General features: G+C 41.8%; 1 protein-coding gene across 1 annotated transcript in view; it reads left to right on the top strand.

The window, feature by feature from the left end:
• Positions 1-21,073, top strand: part of LOC124270705 — a 54,953-nt gene that overhangs the window by 10,619 nt on the left and 23,261 nt on the right. Inside the window, exons 3-11 of the mRNA XM_046705738.1 lie at positions 10,133-10,198; positions 12,781-12,866; positions 13,845-13,912; positions 15,028-15,212; positions 15,758-15,793; positions 16,264-16,374; positions 16,896-16,964; positions 17,230-17,469; positions 19,109-19,240. Coding sequence (XP_046561694.1) covers positions 10,133-10,198; positions 12,781-12,866; positions 13,845-13,912; positions 15,028-15,212; positions 15,758-15,793; positions 16,264-16,374; positions 16,896-16,964; positions 17,230-17,469; positions 19,109-19,240 — 993 coding nt within the window. The remainder of the gene's footprint in view (positions 1-10,132; positions 10,199-12,780; positions 12,867-13,844; positions 13,913-15,027; positions 15,213-15,757; positions 15,794-16,263; positions 16,375-16,895; positions 16,965-17,229; positions 17,470-19,108; positions 19,241-21,073) is intronic.

Raw genomic sequence — 21,073 nt, 5'->3', positions numbered from 1 at the left:
CTGGCATGTATAATGAACACATTCATCGCGAACTGGCAAGCATTCAAGTAAACACTTTCTCAGATCTTTTTTAATCCGTTGTGTCTATTTCCTCAAAGGCCATGTACTTCACTGCAATATTGTGCCAATACATGGCTTACGGGGACATTTGCGTTTGAATGAACCACAATATCATTTCAATAGTGCACTGAATAACATCAACCTTGGAATGTCACGATGAGATGTTTTTATTACCAAACTGGGATTATGTCTGTCTGCAAAAATGAAAGAATTCAACATGGAGGTCTTGGTATTTCTCCCGTCACCAAGCCTCCATGCGGGAGAGCAAGATGAATTTGGCATGCGTGTCTATAGCGCAGGCTACACTACCCTCGGGATGAATGTGCAGACAGCTGGTATGACGAAACTGACATGCATGTCCATAGCGCAGGCTGCACTACCATCGGGATGAATGTGCAGACGGCTGGTATGACGAAACTGACATGCGTGTCCATAGCGCAGGCTGCACTACCCTCGGGATGAATGTGCAGACAGCTGGTATGATGAAACTGACATGCATGTCTATAGCGCAGGCTGCACTACCCTCTGGATGAATGTGCAGACAGCTGGTATGATGAAACTGACATGCGTGTCCATAGCGCAGGCTGCACTACCCTCGGGATGAATGTGCAGACAGCTGGTAAGATGAAACTGACATGCATGTCTATAGCGCAGGCTGCACTACCCTCGGGATGAATGTGCAGACAGCTGGCATGACGAAACTGACATGCGTGTCTATAGCGCAGGCTGCACTACCCTCGGGATGAATGTGCAGACAGCTGGTATGACGAAACTGACATGCGTGTCCATAGCGCAGGCTGCACTACCCTCGGGATGAATGTGCAGACAGCTGGTATGACGAAACTGACATGCGTGTCCATAGGGCAGGCTGCACTACCCTCGGGATGAATGTGCAGACAGCTGGTATGACGAAACTGACAAACATGTCCATAGCGCAGGCTGCACTACCCTCGGGATAAATGTGCAGACAGCTGGTATGACGAAACTGACATGCGTGTCTATATCGCAGGCTGCACTACCCTCGGGATGAATGTGCAGACAGCTGGTATGATGAAACTGACATGCATGTCTATAGCGCAGGCTGCACTACCCTCGGGATGAATATGCAGACAGCTGGTATGACGAAACTGACATGCGTGTCTATAGTGCAGGCTGCACTACTCTTGGGATAAATGTGCAGACAGCTGGTATGATGAAACTGACATGCGTGTCTATAGCGCAGGCTGCACTACCCTCGGGATGAATGTGCAGACAGCTGGTATGATGAAACTGACATGCATGTCTATAGCGCAGGCTGCACTACCCTCGGGATGAATGTGCAGACAGCTGGTATGATGAAACTGACATGCGTGTCTGACATGCGTGGCAGCGCAGGCTGCACTACCCTCGGGATGAATGTGCAGACAGCTGGTATGATGAAACTGACATGCGTGTCTATAGCGCAGGCTGCACTACCCTCGGGATGAATGTGCAGACAGCTGGTATGATGAAACTGACATGCGTGTCTATAGCGCAGGCTGCACTACCCTCGGGATGAATGTGCAGACAGCTGGTATGATGAAACTGACATGCGTGTCTATAGCGCAGGCACTACCCTCAGGATGAATGTGCAGACAGCTGGTATGAAATGTCTATGCAGCTGCACTAGCTGGGATGATGAACAGCTGGTATGATGAAATGACATGCATGTCTATAGCGCAGGCTGCACTACCCTCGGGATGAATGTGCAGACAGCTGGTATGATGAAACTGACATGCGTGTCTATAGCGCAGGCTGCACTACCCTCGGGATGAATGTGCAGACAGCTGGAATGATGAAACTGACATGCATGTCTATAGCGCAGGCTGCACTACCCTCGGGATGAATGTGCAGACAGCTGGTATGATGAAACTGACAAACATGTCTATAGCGCAGGCTGCACTACCCTCTGGATGAATGTGCAGACAGCTGGTATGATGAAACTGACATGCGTGTCTATAGCGCAGGCTGCACTACCCTCGGGATGAATTTGCAGACAGCTGGTATGATGAAACTGACATGCGTGTCTATAGCGCAGGCTGCACTACCCTCGGAATGAATGTGCAGACAGCTGGCATGACGAAACTGACATGCGTGTGTATTATCCCCCGCAACGCGTTTTGCGGGGGTATTAAAATGGACTCCGTCCGTGCGTGCGTCCGTCCGTCCGTGCACATTCGTCTTTTCCGGAGCAGAACTCTAAAACCGTTCAATGTTTCTTCACCAAACTTGGCACATAGATAGATCTGGTGGTGTACTGGTGCCTTTTGGTAGTTTTGGAATTCTGAATAAAATATTTTTGGCTTTTCCATGGCAACAAGTTTGACTTAGCCTGAAATTGGTGGTAGTGCTCTTTTCCGGAGCTGAACTCTAAACCGTTCACTATTTCTTCACCAAACTTGACACATAGATTGGTCTGGTGGTTGTACTGGTTCCTTTTTGGTAGTTTTAGAATTCTGAATAAAATAGTTTTGGCGTTTCCATGGCAACAAGTTTGACTAAAACAGAAATTAGTGGTAGTGCACTTTTCCGGAGCAGAACCCTAAAACCGTTCAATGTTTTGTCACCAAACTTGGCACATACATAGATCTGATGGTGTACTGGTGCCTTTTGGTAGTTTTGGAATTCTGAATAAAATATTTTTGGCGTTTCCATGGCAACAAGTTTGACTAAAACAGAAATTAGTGGTAGTGCACTTTTCCGGAGCAGAACCCTAAAACCGTTCAATGTTTTGTCACCAAACTTGGCACATACATAGATCTGGTGGTGTACTGGTGCCTTTTGGTAGTTTTGGAATTCTGAATAAAATATTTTTGGCGTTTCCATGGCAACAAGTTTGACTAAAACAGAATTTAGTGGTAGTGCACTTTTCCGGAGCAGAACCCTAAAACCGTTCAATGTTTTGTCACCAAACTTGGCACATACATAGATCTGGTGGTGTACTGGTGCCTTTTGGTAGTTTTGGATTTCTGAATAAATTATTTTTGGTATTTCCATGGCAACAAGCTTGACATAGACTGAAATTGGTGATTGTGGTCCTTTCTGGAGCAGAACTTTATAACCCTTTCAATACTCTCCTTCCACTTTTCTATATAAACACCTAAATATTTGACATAATCATAACTCGTAGACATAATCATAAAGAGTATTTTGCCATTCCAGGGGAATATTGATGACTTTGTCTTCTTGTCTATGATGAAGTTGGCATGCGTGTATGGGCTGCACTAACTATCCACGGGATGAATGGGCATACCTCTGCTATAAAGAAATTGACATGCATGTCTATAACTTGTGCCAAATTACCCACCATCAGGACGAATGATGGACCGCTGTTATGAAGAAATGGACATGCAACGACCATGCTTCTCGTAAGAGGCGACTATCAGGATAGCGTCGTCAGGCTGTCTTGGTTGATGCATGTCATCGTAGCCTATATGCCTACATCGGTGCTGCTGATGTTGATTATCGGATTGTCTTAACAAACAATAAATATAATTCATTATCTGTTATTATATGGTGAACCCCGTGCATAGCGGTTGTAAAGTCGGGTTTCAAATTCATATAATAAATGTGCTAAATTTAGTTACCGTCAGGTCGATGATACCAGCACAGCTCTAAGTTCAAGAAGTTCACTGACGAGGTTACGAGCCTCGGGCAATGACCTTGTGTCAATTTGGAACCTCCTCCGAGAAGTGCACCTGAGGTGTTGCACGATGTGTCACATGTCACACAGTACGAAATGCATTGACAGCACTAGACAGATAAGCTACGAATGTGATCAATATTAAGACAACCTGCATGTGTACACGGTTGTTGACATTCTGAGACAATGCCGATGTTATTAAGGTTTAATTCAATCGCACACTGACAACTGAAATACTGTTCATAGCGGCAAAAAAACAAAGTCACTCACTGATTCACTGGCGACACGTACAAATCAGACACACAAAATCACAACCACACGACTCTCGCCCCTTTTGATGAGTGGGCGAGTGAGTTTAGTTTTACGCCGCACTCAGCAATATTCCAGCTATGTGGCGGCGGTGTGTAAATAATCGAGTCTGGACCAGACAATGCAGTGATCAACAGCATGAGCATCGATCTGCGCAATTGGGAACGATGGCATGTGTCAACCAAGTCAGCGAGCCTGACCACCCGATCCCGTTAGTCGCCTCTTACGACAAGCATGGGTTACTGAAGGTTCATTCTAACCCGGACCTTCACGGGTGCTTTTGATGACAAATATGTGACTAGTCGTACTGTATGACAATATGAATACATATATTTTGAAGCCATTTCACCCCGATCCCTCTTGCCCACGTGGAATCTATTACTTGCACAAAAAGTAAGAAATCTGGAATTCCTTCTCTGTATAACCCCTTTAACGAGCTTTTTATTTCGAACTTCACAACCAAAGGCCCATATCTTACATGGAGATTATCAATTGGTGTTAACACGTTGTTCTTGAGCTAGTACGTGGTACAGCTTATGTTGTCACTTCAGTTATAGCGTTAAGAAGCAGGGCACGTGTGTGGACTTACACAGGTGGGCAGCTACATTGCCGTCAGCCACGTGTGCCGCCAGATGTAGGTGAAGAGCGTGTTGGTACTTAAGACACGCCGGTGACACTGTAGATAGCGACGTTGGAATACACTTCAGTAGGCTAAAACACCATGGTGGACAATTATACCCGTGGGGATTAAAGTGAGCACGTATGGCCGGTATTTTGCATAATAGACAACAATCTCTGGGTTATACATAGCTCACATTTTGTCTGCTGAAGTCATGATGTCGAAATGTCTTCTTGTGCAAAATATGTGCGATGTGTTTCATCACATCTTCAGAACAGATTATATTTATGATGGCCTTTTCGCATCCATGATGGTTTATTGTTTAACGCCGCACTCATCAATATTCCAGCTATATGGCGGCGGTCTAAATAATCGAGTCTGGACCAGACAATCCAGTGATCAACAGCATGAGCATCGATATAAGCGATTGGGATACGATGACATGTGTCAACCGAGTCAGCGAGCCCGATCCCGTTAGTCGCTTCTTACGACGAGCATGGGTTGCTGAAGACCGATCCTAACCCGGTTCTTCACGGGTATGCACACATGTTGAGAATCTCCCATGGGCCGATGTCACCTACTCCTTGAACATCGAAAAGCAGAATAGCAAGACATATATTACCTGAGATAGATATGATTAAGTTTCTGAACTCATGTCCAGATGTAAATATACACCTACATCACTGGGCTTTTTCAAACATTTCCTAGTGCAGACAACATGCTTTGTTAACGAATGTGAGCCGCCTGAAAATGGTTAAGTAGTATTTACAAATAATCCCTTCACAATGTCGCTTTTCAAGTGTTCAGTGGTTTCCCAACGGAAAAATAAAGGTTTTTATTACCATTTATGAACACGAAAGGAAATTACTGTCAGTTATCAGTGGTAAATACGATTACCTAACCAACCCTGTTTATATAACCTGCACTGTACCACCTACTATCAAGGCGAGAGTGGCGTGAAAAACACGACTGTGTAACAATGAGGTACCAGATGAGATATTTCCTGTTCTTTGTGCTCATGCACCTGTTTACTGGCTCCTGCAGGCTGCAGGGTAGATAACAAGGTGAAATACTAAGCCGGAAGTAGTGGGAGGTCTTGTGTTGATCCATGATCAAATATTTTGCAGTAAAACCACAGGGGACTCGCCAGTCCGATTTAGTCCTGTCACAGTGGTTTATGTCCTGGCGTTGCGTGGGGTGGCTGGGTTGGGGTATTTAGTGCGGGTTATTAAAACTGAAAGTTAAGAACACGATATCCATGTCTGTGGCTTGTTTGCAATTTGCTTATCAACCCTGTGTCATTCATGTTCGGCGATTCAAAACCTCGTCAAGGTGTGTTTGAAGTAAACTTTAAAAGTTTTGAAGTAACAATCGTTCAGTAGATTACATTCACTAGGAAGTGTAGCCTGGACAGGACAAGACTGTATTACACCCGACAGTGCTGATCGTTGGTTGTCTGGTCAAGACTGTATTACACCCGACAGCGCTGATCGTGGGTTGTCTGGTCAAGACTGTATTACACCCGACAGCGCTGATCGTTGGTTGTCTGGTCTAGACTGTATTACACCCGACAGCGCTGATCGTTGGTTGTCTGGTCAAGACTGTTTTACGCCTGACAGCGCTGATCGTTGGTTGTCTGGTCTAGACTGTATTACACCCGACAGCGCTGATCGTTGGTTGTCTGGTCTAGACTGTATTACACCCCACAGCGCTGATCGTTGGTTGTCTGGTCTAGACTGTATTACACCTGACAGCGCTGATCGTTGATTGTCTGGTCTAGACTGCATTAAACCCGACAGCGCTGATCGTTGGTATGTAGGGTCCTGACTGCATCATTCTCGACGGTACATCATGAACGGATAAAGTTGTTATTCCAAAACAAGTTGCCATTAGCACTACATTAATGATGTCTTCTTTCACTATGTTCGAAATTATCAGAGTCTATCCGGTTCTCCTAAATTTCCCAAGAGCCTCATTATGGCGAGGGTTTTATACCTGGCCGGGGAGTAGCTTGAGGCGACGGATCATTTCATCCTTGACATATTTCACCCTTTGCAAACACATTCCGGTGAAATTGAAAGTATTCTCAAAATATTCTCAAGCCGTTTATGGTGATATTACACTATTGTGTATGTGCGTGGTGTCCTCACAGTCGGGTGCACTTTATAGGATATTTGCACTCCAGGCGTAATGTTTTGGGAACTTTGTTAAAACATATACGCCTCTTCTTGCAAATATGAGTGATAAAAATCAACATTTAGGCAATCTTTATCGCCAGCAGTGTTCAGTTACCTGGGAACTTATGAAAGGATGAATCCGTTTTCGTTAAATTATTTAAGTTTTATTATGTGGTACTCAGTAGAATCAGATGTAGCATGAATCGTCTGAACCTGATTCAATAGAAATTCAAACCGAGCTATTTCTCATAATTTTGAAAGTAATCTAAACATTGAATGGCTGACAAATATGCGATCCTTTATAAATGATCGTGACTCGGCGTTGTTGATACAAAATTTAATTATTGATGGATAAAGTATTTTATTTAAATGCCATAATGCATGCCATAAAACCAGTGAGCCATGTACCTACCTTTGTCTACGCTGCTGAACTCTCGGTTTAAATGTATAGGTACGCTGAACATTCAGGGATGTTTTGAACGCTGAGGGAACCCTTGCACAAAGGCTGCTCGAACTGATTAATTGTCTGTAGTTACAAAAAGTTAGAGGTGGAGAAGTATTTGCATGTGGCTTTTGTGTGTTTATATTCTATATGCCAATATACATTATATGTTTGGAGGGTTAAATATATAGGCTCGTAGAACCAACCGACTGTGTGGGTGTAATGTTTAAGTGGGTGGGTGAATTTTTGTGTGTGAGTGAGTGGGTGGGTGGGTGAGTCACTGTCTGAGTGACTAAAGTTGGTTGGTTGGTTTGTCGTTTAACGCCGCACTCAGCAATACTCCAGCTATATGGCGGCGGTCTGTAAATAATTGAGTTTGGACCAGACAATCCAGGGATCAACAGCATGACCATCGATATACGCAATTGGGATGACATGTGTTAACCAAGTCGGCAAACCTGTTAGTCGCCTCTTGCGACAAACATGGGTTGCTGAAGACCGATTCTAAACCGGACGAGTAACTAAAGCAGTATTCTAGATATATTACTTCTGCCTGTAGACGATCTAGTCTGGACCACGCAAACCTAGGATTGATAACAGTCACCGTATCCCATTTGCGTTGCCCGAAGCTTAAGATGGTCCAGATTGGAATATATGCAGGCTTCCGTTATATAGATGAAATATTGCTGCGGCGTTTAACAACACATAACAACAAACAATGGTCACAAAAGATAAGCCGTCCAATCCTCATCTCAAGTAGGTCAAAGAAAATAATAATATTAATAATAATAGATCCACTTGCAAGACACTCATACACCACACTACGTGCTCATGGCGTAACGGAAAAGAGAGTTATGTGATGTTAAGAGCTTGAAAGGATGAGTCTATGGTTTGAATTGTGTCAGGGTTTCGGCAAATCCTAAACAGTCAGTCAACGAATCCAACTCCACAGCAGCTGTTAATCCGAAAGAGCGATATCCAGAAGTGTTCTGGGTTCATAGAAAGGACAACTGTCTTCCTCTGGTTACTGGATCAGAGATATCGTGTTAGTGTCTATGTCGTCATACTATCTGACGGTTAGTTTGAGGGAGAGCCTGTGATGGATAGATACGAAAGGGAGTGTATCTTTAACCCACGCTTGCTTGTGGTTAGACTAAGGCTTACTCTCTGAATATATATCATTTTGATAGTAACAAACAAGCCCATTTATATTGAAAAGGAGCCCTAGGGAGACCAGAGATTCAGAACCTGAGGAAATCTAGACTTGCTTTATTTAGGGCTTTAGCACTGCAAAGAGGGCTTGGCAGTAGGGAAATTAATGTGGTTCAGGGACTGTGAGACAGACTAGCTTGTGGTGTACATCAGCAGTGATGGGGCTTGCTTGTGGTGTACATCAGCATTGACGGGGCTTGCTTGTGGTGTACATCAGCAGTGAAGGGGCTTGCTTGTGGTGTACATCAGCATTGATGGGGCTTGCTTGTGGTGTACATCAGCAGTGATGGGGATTGCTTGTGGTGTACATCAGCATTGATGGGGCTTGCTTGTGGTGTACATCAGCAGTGATGGGGCCTGCTTGTGGTGTACATCAGCATTGATGGGGCTTGCTTGTGGTGTACATCAGCAGTGAAGGGGCTTGCTTGTGGTGTACATCAGCATTGATGGGGCTTGCTTGTGGTGTACATCAGCAGTGAAGGGGCTTGCTTGTGGTGTACATAAGCAGTGATGGGGCTTGCTTGTGGTGTATATCAGCAGTGATGGGGCTTGCTTGTGGTGTACATCAGCATTGATGGGGCTTGCTTGTGGTGTACATCAGCAGTGAAGGGGCTTGCTTGTGGTGTACATCAGCAGTGATGGGGCTTGCTTGTGGTGTATATCAGCAGTGATGGGGCTTGCTTGTGGTGTATATCAGCAGTGATGGGGCTTGCTTGTGGTGTATATCAGCAGTGATGGGGCTACACAATGGAGTGGCGACAACACGGGCTACTCTGTTCTGAACATGTTGTAATACTGCTATAGATCGACATCTCCCTCCTCACGGGGCGGTGGGGTAGCCTAGTGGTTAAAGCGTTCGCTCGTCACGCCGAAGACCCGGGTTCGATTTCCCACATGGGTACAATGTGTGAAGCCCATTTCTGGTGTCTGCTGGAATATTGCTAAAATCGGCGTAAAATCATACTCACTCACTCACTTACTCCCACAACACTTCATGATGTAATGAAAGTACTGCAAGGTATAATACCCTTCATCCTCTATATACCGAAGTCGTGGAATGTGATTTTGCCAAAATGCTTAAGTTTCTCCTATGAATATTTATGATTCAGAACAACATATTCCTGTTGATATATTTGTATACTGACATTTTAACTTGGTGCCATCATCACAGCGACTCTCCTGGCATCCAAACTTTAAAAGGTGGTGTTCTTATTATTGTTCCAATCTATAGTATATTTGGTAAGTGACAACAGTACAAGTTTAAATAGACCGCCTCCGTGGTGTAGTGGTTAGAGCGTCCGCCCGGAGTGCGGAAGGTCGCGGGTTCGATCCCCGACCGCGTCATACCAAAAGACGTTAAAATATGGTACTTGTTGGTCCCTGCCTGGCGCTCGGCATTAATGGGTACTGAGGACTGGTCGGCTCGGAGTCAGTATAATGTGTCTGAGTGGGGTATTCATGCTTCACTGCGGCATGGTATTTCAGTGGGCTAGCACTATAAAACTAGCTTCAGTCTGGGCTAGTACAAGCAGCCACACATACACATACACACGCATGCACGTCGTCATATGAGCGAAATATTCTCAAGCACGACGTTAAACCCAATTCCACCACCACCACAAGTTTAAATGTCTTTTTTAATCTCTTTCCAGATTCATCGTCTTCATCAGCATCAACTACATCATCTCCGTCCACATCATCATCATTAACAACACCAGGTACGGCAACACCATAATGTACTTTTATATATCCTAGTTTGCTTTTAGTTTTAATGTTTCCATAAATTTTAGCCAGTTTTGTATTTCAAATGTAAGACATATTCTGCTTTCTTCTCAAATAAAGATTGTCTTCACAGCTTTGCGGGACTTCCAGGATCTGAAAGTTTTCAACGTATATAACTATACTCAAAGTATAATATATCACTATAATCTAACAAGACGGCATGACGTCATTCATATGTTTATCGTGACGTAATAACATGATTCAGTAACGTCATGACTTTCTCATTTAGAACATTAAAGAAAGAGTCATGCTGCAAAAAAAACACATTATAATTTTGTTTGTACGAACTCAATAAAAATATGGGAGAGGTGGGAGTAGGATTTCGTCGGTATTGCAGAAATACAAGTAGTATGAACAACGAGGAGAGTTCTATGGATACACAACTTCTTTAATATATTATGAGCGACGTTTCGGTGTAGCTACTAACACCGTTATCAAGCAAATGATGTACAACACTAGAGGCAAGGTATATATATGCATAGTAAAGTTAAGCAGGAAGTGATTGATGTTTGCACAATTAATGAGGTTGATGTACATGGTTGGAGGATGTTTATACAAGAAGGTAATTGTTACACAAACAGAGTAAGCTATGGGAGATTATTGGGAGGAAGCCAGTGATGTGACAGACAGGAGAATAATGGGATTAAGATTGCTTGGTGATGAGTTGGTTGTAGGCAGTGGGCATGTAATATCCTTGGTGTCTGTTCATGGCCAGTTGGAGTCTCTTGATGTGAATGGCTTCTATAGTCTGTTTGCAGTGAAAACGTACCGGTGAATTGCACCTTAAACAAAAATGTAAATCGAATAAAGTGAAATTAAGATTGCGAATCCTCATAATTCTACCTTATTTGATTTACTTTTTTGTTTAAAGTGAAATTAATTTGTACTTTTTCACCGCAAACAGACTCTAGTAGCTTTCTGATTTTGTAGTGGGTGTGATTACTGGTGAGTACATTGAGTTGTATATCCATAGAACTCTCCTCGTTGTTCATCACACCAACTTCTAAATGCAAACAAGTTCCAAGTAGTATGGTTTGAGACCTCCAACTTCGGCTCTGAGTAAAGTATGGTGTCATTGTAAGACTGTCACTGAGATTATACGAAAGGTAATTGGTATTAGGATTTTAAAATAGATGGATATTATTAATGACGTCCACTTAAATGATGACACAGAGGACGTAGCTCCACCCATAGTCTGTCTCACAGTCCCTTAACCACATTATGTCCTTCCGCCCAGCCCATTCTGCAATGCTTAAGCCCTAGATGAAGCAAGTCTAGATTTCCTCAGTTTCAGATTCTGATTCTACCATCTCACTGAGGCTCCTTTTCAATTTAGATGGAATTATTTGTGTAACATAATTTATATTTGGAATTGCACTTTCTTAGTAAAGTACAGATTAAAGTACTAGAATCTGTACTTTACTATAAAAGTGTAATCCCAAATATAACATATGTTACATGTGACCACTTTCTAATGTTATAGGTCATCAAAATGATATGTTCGGAGACTAAGCGTGAGTCTACTCCAGCCATACCAAAGCTACATTCAGAGCATACCCACCCCCTCAACATACACACGCCACCCTTAAGTATGATTAACTTGTATATCATTGACAGTCTTCTATTTCATGACGTTATCGCCCATTGTTTGTGTGTGTAACTCCACGACTATCCAGCACGATCATGTCCCTCAGAGGTTAAAGAGCTTGGAAGGGTTCGTCAATTAACGACAGTAATAGCATATGTGTCGGTTGGAGGGGGTGTAACGCGCCTATGTGTGAAACACCTCACTTCCTGCATGGGGAGTCAGATAGACAACATGCTAACGATATTTCAAAGGTGAATCACGACGGCTAATGGTACTGTGCGTTTGACCTTTGAAGACTGACCTTCATCGCGGCCAGACAATGTTGTGTCTCAGCACTGTAGACAATTACTGCGTGCTGAGCGGTAGTAATACATTTGAGATTTGATTTTGACGTGTAAAGGGCATATATCATTTACTATGAACATCTGGCTCATGTATTAATGCAACATATTTGTAGTAGAGACTATTTTTAAAGGGGAACTAGACCTTGAAATATGCTCGGTACAATATCACTAAAATGTTTCGCCTCAAGTGTTCTGTCAATACAGTCAGAGCTACTCCAAATGAAAGAAAGATGTCTGTGTTTGTCATTTTCATTTACAGTACCAGGTATCAGAGAGTTTAGTATAACGTGGTTAACGCAGTATGATGCATTAATATTTTACTCATTTCTTTCGTGTTTTTTTGCGATGTAATCCTCGCTGCTTTGTAAATAGACCTGATTTCAAGGTAAAGAACATGAATAGGTTTTTAAGTTTCTTTAGTGAGCATTGATGAAGGAAATTGAGCATAAAGTATTTTTGGAAGGGAGGGTGAGGATTTTCTGTTTGTGACGGAATATTATGTCAATAAACACTTCAAAATATATTTCTTCCCGTAGGAGCTCGATACTATTCCGAAGATTTTATTTGTGATTATTTATGCTTTCAGCACATATATCATACGATGGCAGTTTAACGTTACAGCAAGAATGGAAGGGTACGGAGAAAGAGTTAAACACAAACTTTTCAAGTGAGGTAAGCATATATCTGGCGTAACAAGTGTAACATTTGTATAGTTAGTGTTTACACCATCAATAGTTATAGATTTGGGAATCATGTTATTGTCATGATAGCTATTGTTTCTCGGTCAGTTTGTTTTGACGCAATATCTCCACACCGAGAAACTGTTCTAAATATAGTTCTTATGGTGCTATTGTTCAGTCAGTTGGGATACAATGTTTCTTTATCTATGGAAATGATCTTACCCATGTTGTTGTCGATTTACGCATGTGGCTCTCGGTGCCACATCCTGGTTGCACCTCTTACCCGTGATAGGATTCGTAGGTTCGAGACCCGGGAAGATCAGTGTTAGAACTGGTCTTGAGCATCCCATGCTTGTCGTAAGAGGCGACGAACGGGATCGGGTGGTCAGTCTCGCTGTCTTGGTTGACAGATGTCATCGTATCCCTATTGCATAGATCTATGCTCATACTGTTCATCACTGGATTGACCGCCTCCGTGGCGTAGTGGTTAGAGCGTCCGCCCGGAGAGCGGAAGGTCGTGGGTTCGATCCCCGATCGCGTCATACCAAAAGACGTTAAAATATGGTACTTGTTGGTCCCTGCCTGGCGCTCGGCATTAATGGGTACAACAATGACTGGTCGGCTCGGAGTCAGTATAATGTGTCTGAGTGGGGTATTCATGCTTCACTGCGGCATGGTATCTCAGTGGGCTAGCACTATAAAACTAGCTTCAGTCTGGGCTAGTACAAGCAGCCGCACATACACATACACACGCATGCACGTCGTCATATGAGGGAAATATTCTCAAGTACGACGTTAAACCCAATTTCACCTCACCTCACCTCATCACTGGATTGTTCAGTGACAAATGCAGCTTTGGGACACGGACACGCTCAGACAACAAAATGTGTACTGTCGACCCAAACCTCAATGTGATGAGTTTCAGCTGCATGCTACGAAATGAATCATGGCCAGTTTGATTTTATTTCAGATGGATATCATAGTAGAAGACACGCCTTTAGAGGAATCTTACACAGGCTCTAATGTCCGGAGTTATAGGTAGGCCTACCTGGGATAATATTAGTTGTCAATTTATATATCATTCATGTAATTGTCACAAAATGGTTATTTATTGGAGGTGACTAACGGGATAGGGTGGTCAGACTCGCTGACTTGGTTGACACATGTCAACGTATCCCACTTGTGTAGATCGATGCTGATACTGTTGATTACTGGATTGTCTGGTCCACACTCGGTTATTTACAGACCGCCGCCATAAGGCTAGAATATTGCTGAGTGCGGCTTATTCAAACAAACTATTTCCATGAACTTTCGAACGCTCCTCAGGCATTCTTATTTAAAAGTGTTTGTTCTCCATTCCTAAATAGAATGCACAATGTGTATAGTAAATATGCCTATCGCAGTCTCTATAGATAAACCACGGGATTTCCGTATGGGTCCCGTGGGTAAAGCAACTGTTCGGATAGCGGACGGTCGGTAGTTCGATTCCTGGCCTCATATATGCAATACCAAGAGACCATGACAAGTTACTTGTTATTACCCTGCCTGCCTACCCTGGGTTATCCATGTTGAAGGGGAACATGGTATCTCAGTGGGTAAAGGGGTAAAGAGAAGTCGACTCGGGTGTTTGAGTTGGGTTGTCCATGTTGAAGGGGAACATGGTATCTCAGTGGGTAAAGGGGAAAAGAGAAGTCGACTCGGGTGTTTGAGTTGGGTTGTCCATGTTGAAGGGGAACATGGTATGGGTGGGTAAGCACTGTAGAACCACATATAGCTATATGTCATGTCGACCGTATTGGTGAACACTTCATAAGTAAACTAAAACACCTGCTGACTATTATCGATTGCATAACCCAATAGCATGTTTAATGAAATAGAATGTGAATAGGCAAATATACAATATTTGTTTTGAAGATCTTATTCGAGTTCTATAAACATGATAGATGGCGCCCTTACAAATCTGGGATGTGGGGTAGCCTAGTGGTTAAAACGTTGGCTCGTCACGCCGAACACCCGGGTTCGAATACCCACATGGGTACAATGTGTGAAGCCCATTTCTGGTGTCCCCCGCCGTGATGTTGCTGGAATATTGCTAAAAGCGGCATAAAACCATACTCAGTCAGTCAGTTTACAAATCTACATCTAATTTGCAGCGAGGAAACTAGCCAGTTAGCGTTCACTCTGTTTTTCACATCCGGGCTACTGGACTTAGAGGTACCTACCCCTAGCCCGGGGGTAACCGACCGGCACGGGTACTTCATCGAGAACCAGCTCAGGGACTCCGTAGCCAGCAAGGACAGCTCCCTGGGGATAGATTCAAAAACTATAGAAATTGTTGGTGAGAACCGTTAACGCTGAATCACATTTACCGTAACTGTAAACCGCCTCCGGTGTGTAGTGGTTAGAGCGTCCGCCCGGAGAGCGGAAGGTCGCGGGTTCGATCCCCGACCGCGTCATACCAAAAGACGTTAAAATATGGTACTTGTTGGTCCCTGCCTGGCGCTCGGCATTAATGGGTACAACAAGGACTGGTCGGCTCGGAGTCAGTATAATGTGTCTGATATTCTCAAGCACGACAATAAACCCAATTTCACCTCACCTCACCTCACCTCACCTCACCTCACTTCACCTCACCTCAACTGTAAATTAGTGAGGCTCCTTTCACATTTTCTTGTTTATTTGTATTTTTTTATTTCCAAGTTCTGAAAAAAAATATTCATGAGTGATATAAAACTGTTGGGGTTTGCATTGAGGTTATGATAGGCCAGGGCGAATTGTATACGCTTCTTTATGCCAAAGTGTAAGATCTTGCTCTCACAATCAATTTTACTATACCAAAGCAATATATAAAATTGATTAATATATTTTTTTTACATTATGCAGAACACATTCCAAGTTCTTCATTATCATCAACGACAGGTAAGCCAGCGTTTATTAATTTGGAAGTATTTGATATTAACAATGTATAATTGTATGAATTTCTATATCTAGATTTCTCAGATGTACAGTGGTCACTGTGATTCTCAGGAGTACAATGGTTATTGTTGTTCTCAAGCGTATAATGGTTACTGTGGTTCTGGTGTACAATGGTTATTGTACTCAAGAGTACAATGATTATTCCTGTTCTCGGTGATTCTATGGTCACAGTCGTCCTTAGATGTTTAATGGCTACTACACTGGTTATTGTCAGTGCGGAAGTTCCCAATATTTCTACTGTCCCTGGGATGTAAGTCCTAGGTAAACCTTGGTCGTGGGATTTTCAATACAATTTCAATGTCTTAATTACCTATTGGGTGCATTACGCAAAATGTCACATTCCAAGATGAAAGGAATGCCTCCAAGCTTTATTTCAATCATTTCGTTAGTCGGTATTTTGTTGTTTCCATCAGCTTCATCAACATCAGAAACAACATCGTCATCAGTATCAACATCAACGACATCACCATCAACATCATCAGTGGCACCATCAACATCAACTCTTTCCACAACAGCATATCCATGTGAGTATACTTGTTCCCTGGATGAAGGAGTGAGTGAGTGAGTTTGGTTTTACGCCGCTTTTAACAATATTCCAGCTATATCAGGGCGGGGACACCAGAAATGAGCTTCACACATTGTACCCATGTTGGGAATCGAACCCGGGACTTCGGCGTGACGAGCGAACGCTTGGACCACTAGGCTACCCTCCACCCCCAACCCCTTGATGAAGGAGAGAGATGTTGTGTGTGTGTGTGTCTGTTTGTGTGTGGGTGTTTGTTGTTTTTGTTTTGTTTGAGTTTTGGGAGTTTTTTTCTTCTTGTTTTTTCTTTATTTATTTTCATTTATTCTTTTTCTTTTCTTTCTTTTCTTAGGGGGTAATTATTCTTTTTCTTTTATATATTTATGTTTCTTTGTGTGTGTCTCTGTGTGTCTGTTTGTGTTTGACGGTGCCTATCAGTATTTCTGATTACAGGCATAACTATTATTGATAGTGCATCTCTTCTTTCATGACATATGACGAGAGTCGTATATTTCTCCGTAGCTTCGTCCGTTACAACACAAACGACGACGACATTAAAGAGTACTACTACTACGGTGCCGTTACCTCCACGTAAGTTTCAACACATTTTATTGATTTTTAAAAATATACAGATTTTACAAAAGTACAAAATTTAAACAGTTAATTTCAACTCACGTTTGGTAAAAGAGAAATCTCGTCATTCTGGAAAGTCCATCTTCCACACACCTAATATACTTTCTATTCAAATTTTGTATTGTTTAATCCGGACATTTCATAATGCGGACGGATGTCTGGCCATCTGTCAGAAGCCCTTTTTTCCGTTTCCGGACTAAAACGTCATCTGCATCTGTTCCAGCGCAATGTTCCCCTCTTGCCTTCGAACTGTGCCGCAGCGTCGGTTACAACGTCACCTACTTGCCCAACATGTGGGGGAGCCCTACAGAAGACCAGGCCATCTCACATTTCTACCAGATCGTCAACAACACCCTGCAGTCTGAATGCTCCCCTCTCACTCTGTTTTACTTCTGTGGACTTTTCTTCCCTGAGTGCAACATTTACCATCAATTTATCTACCCTTGTGTCGAAGTGTGTGAGGGTGAGTAGCCACGATATCGCCGTCATCTTACGTTACTGCACGTTATAACCTATTAGTACACGTTATTACACGTTATTACACGTTACCACACGCTATTACTCGTTACTACACGTTATTACACGTTACTAAACGTTATTACACGTCAGCACATGTTATTACACGTTACCGCACGCTATTGCATGTTACTACACGTTATTACACGTCACTACACGTTATTACACGTCAGCACGTTATTACACGTTACCGCACGCTATTGCATGTTACTACACGTTATTACACGTTACTACACGTTATTACACGTCAGCACATGTTATTACACGTTACCGCACGCTATTGCATGTTACTACACGTTATTACAGGTTATTACACGTCAGCACATGTTATTACACGCTACCGCACGCTATTGCATGTTACTACACGTTATTACATGTTACTACATGTTATTACACGTAGTGAACTGGAGCTATCTCGTGTTAGTAACACCTTACCAGACGCTATCTCATTTTATGACACCTCATCTCAAATGACGAAAGATTATCAAATGTCACATGTCACTTTCAGTAATGAGGGGCCCGATGGGGGAGATCACAAGTTAGTTGTCAGTTAAATTTGGTTAGTTGTTCGTAGTCATTATTTCGGCTTGTCGGTGAAAACAAAACACGCTAATAGTGGAGAAAGCTCTGAAAATGCGAAATCATCTATGTGGGAATGCGAATCGTCATGGAACCATGAAGACAAACGGTTCTACTTTCGTTTCATTGCATCAGTTAGTGTTTAACAAACACCTGACTACTTTGTTATGTCTGTAGATCTAGCTATACACGGTCTTCATATATATTTCAGCACGATTACATTAACGTGTAAAGTATCCATGTGTGCTAAATAGGTTTTTTGTCGACATCTTTTAAGATACAAAACTGACTCATCGTACGTTTACGCTACCCCCATCTGGACCCTCCTTAATGAATTCAATATCACATATAATGGTTATGTATATCAATACTATCTATAGTCATTGGGTAACTCAGTGTGCCATCTGTACAGGATATTCCATGATATCTCACATTTATATTGTGTTGTTAAAAAAGGATCTGCAGTCGGAGGAAATGCCTTATTTTACATGTTAAAAAAAAGGGCAAATACCTGTTATTGTTGTTCTGGAGTGACGCTTTTGCATATATATATATATATATATATATATATACGTTGTTAGTTATATATTTTATAGAAATGATTTTATGTTACCCCTATTAACCTAAACATTAAGTATTATGTCGTTCTCTGTGATAATCGGTATCAGTAAAAAATAACATAGTTCCGTAAAGTTTATTGTGTATTCATATACCCCTGTTTTCAAAAACGGGTTGTTCTTTTTTTTCAGTTTGTATTGTTTGTTGTTGTTGTTTGTTTTGTTATTATTATTTTTCACTATTGTTATTTTTTCTAATTATTATTATTATTATTATTATTGGGGGCGTTAGTGGTTATCGCGAACAGTATGTCCGTCTATACGTCTGTCCGCTATACTAGACGGTCGAGTAATATCAATGATCAGTTTAGTGGTATAATGGTGGTTTTTTATACTTTTGAATATCTATTTACTCAATTTCCGATTTACACCTGATGCCTCTTGTTTCAGCTGTCAACCGAAATTGCATCGAGGAAAACACCCTTCGCATTAACTGCAGCTTCTACAACACCACTAATCCATGTCTGTCACCACCGTCCTCGCTCACAACGACGGTAGCACCTGTCACCACCACTCGACCTGGTAAGTTGTAACGCTATATAACATCTCACAATGATTTATAGTCAGCTAAATGGGCTCGTGGTTCTTCTTCAGGTGCTCAAGGAAAGAAGCAATTTGTTGATAATTAATAACAATTTGATGATAACTGAAGTTTTTGTTATTATTGATGTCGTTATTGTTGCTGTTTTTCAAGCAGGTATTTCTTTTGTAAATTAAGACATAATTGCATTCCTTTTCCATTTTTTCAGCATGAACAGATTTGCTTGAAATTGAACAAATACTGAAACCTTCATCATTATTTTATAAACCTCATGCACATTGTTGGACAGGACGTTAGAATGTGAAGTTGCAGTATAGTTTGTAATAATGCTAGGAACATTAGCATACAAGCTCAAAGAATTGATAGCTAGCATGTTTTCTTACACTTGAAATGTTTTTGCTTCTTGCATACAGACTAATTATCAAAATCAGTGTTAAATAATTATTTTTACAACTTCAAGAGAAAAGACAATAACGAGCCAAGTCCGTAACGCAAGAGTATATTTCTGAAAGTTAGTGCTTTATTGTCTACGTTTTCGAAAATAATCTGTAGTAAAACACTTGCTCAAATTTAAAACTCTGTAAATCCAAAATATGTATGTGATGAACGAATGTCTGTTTGACATTAATAAGAACATATCTGAACAATTTGTAACATGTTTGTTCATTTCAAAAGTATGCCGTTCACTTAAAAGACCATCATTGTTCCTTGTACCTTGGAAAGTTAAACAACGAGAATGTCATCTGTCCAAGTGAAATATGAGTGTACCTTCTTCCAAGAAAAGGAAATCAGATATTAATTATGTCTGGTAGATACTACTATTTGTCTTACAGTAAAATATATGTTTTGCAAAACAATGTACAAGTCTGGTTTGGAGAATGATAATCCTGAGAGTCGATAGTCATGCTTTACTTCACCATTAGACAATATGAGTTCTTCGTGGTTACACAACACACTTTCCTTCATACTAAAACATTATGTGAAGCTGAAGTAATGTCAAGGAATTAATAACCTACATGGTCCGTACGAGTGATGTTATAGGTGTAATATATATGATTATAGGAATTTAGCTCAACATGTAAAACGCCCTTGTTAAAACTTTTAAATACAGCGTATCATCTAGTCTGGAATTTAAGGCGCGACGGGGCTGAAAACACACTGTATAGAACCGCATGGACGTGAAAATAGCTCATGTCCAATGAACCATGATCAATATTGCCATATAAGACAGTGACTTCCGTAAACTGCATATATTACCCGAGAAAGGGTCAAAGGTTACCATTTGATGGCCGACACGGTGCGCCTATTGTTCGCGGCCGGAAGACGCGTTCTCGCTGCAGACAGGAGTGTTTACTCTGCATCAATATAAATATAATATTTATAAGGACAAGGCCGACAACAACTATTTACCACCTGACCGAATTTATATACACTTTTGATGTTTGTAAATAGTTTATGCACATATTTGTGTCGTCTTGGTTTCTAAAGTAAACGTTTAAATTTCAAAGTGACTGGACTCTTCTCTGCTAATGGGGTATGATTAATGCCACGATGCTCTATGTGGACCACTCCTGTCCTTGAACGTCATATACGACAGTTAAAGCTTTGGTAAAACAGCAACAGGATTTCTAAAATTAGTGACAAACCCTAAGACGGAGGTATTTAACGTCATCTGTAAGATCGCCATGTCATTCTCAACGACTCATCTCAGGACTTCAAGTTGTGTAATGGCCAACCTGCTTCCCTTCGTCCAGATAATGAACTTCATGAAGCTTGTACTGGGTGTTCATGATAACTCCATCACGACTTTTTCA

This window comes from Haliotis rubra, unplaced genomic scaffold (assembly GCF_003918875.1).
Source record: "Haliotis rubra isolate DU_JTF1 unplaced genomic scaffold, ASM391887v1 Scf154, whole genome shotgun sequence".
Classification (NCBI taxonomy): Eukaryota; Metazoa; Mollusca; class Gastropoda; order Lepetellida; family Haliotidae; genus Haliotis; species Haliotis rubra.
The sequence above is the reverse complement of the archived record's forward strand: the minus strand, read 5'-3'. Positions and strand labels throughout refer to the sequence as shown.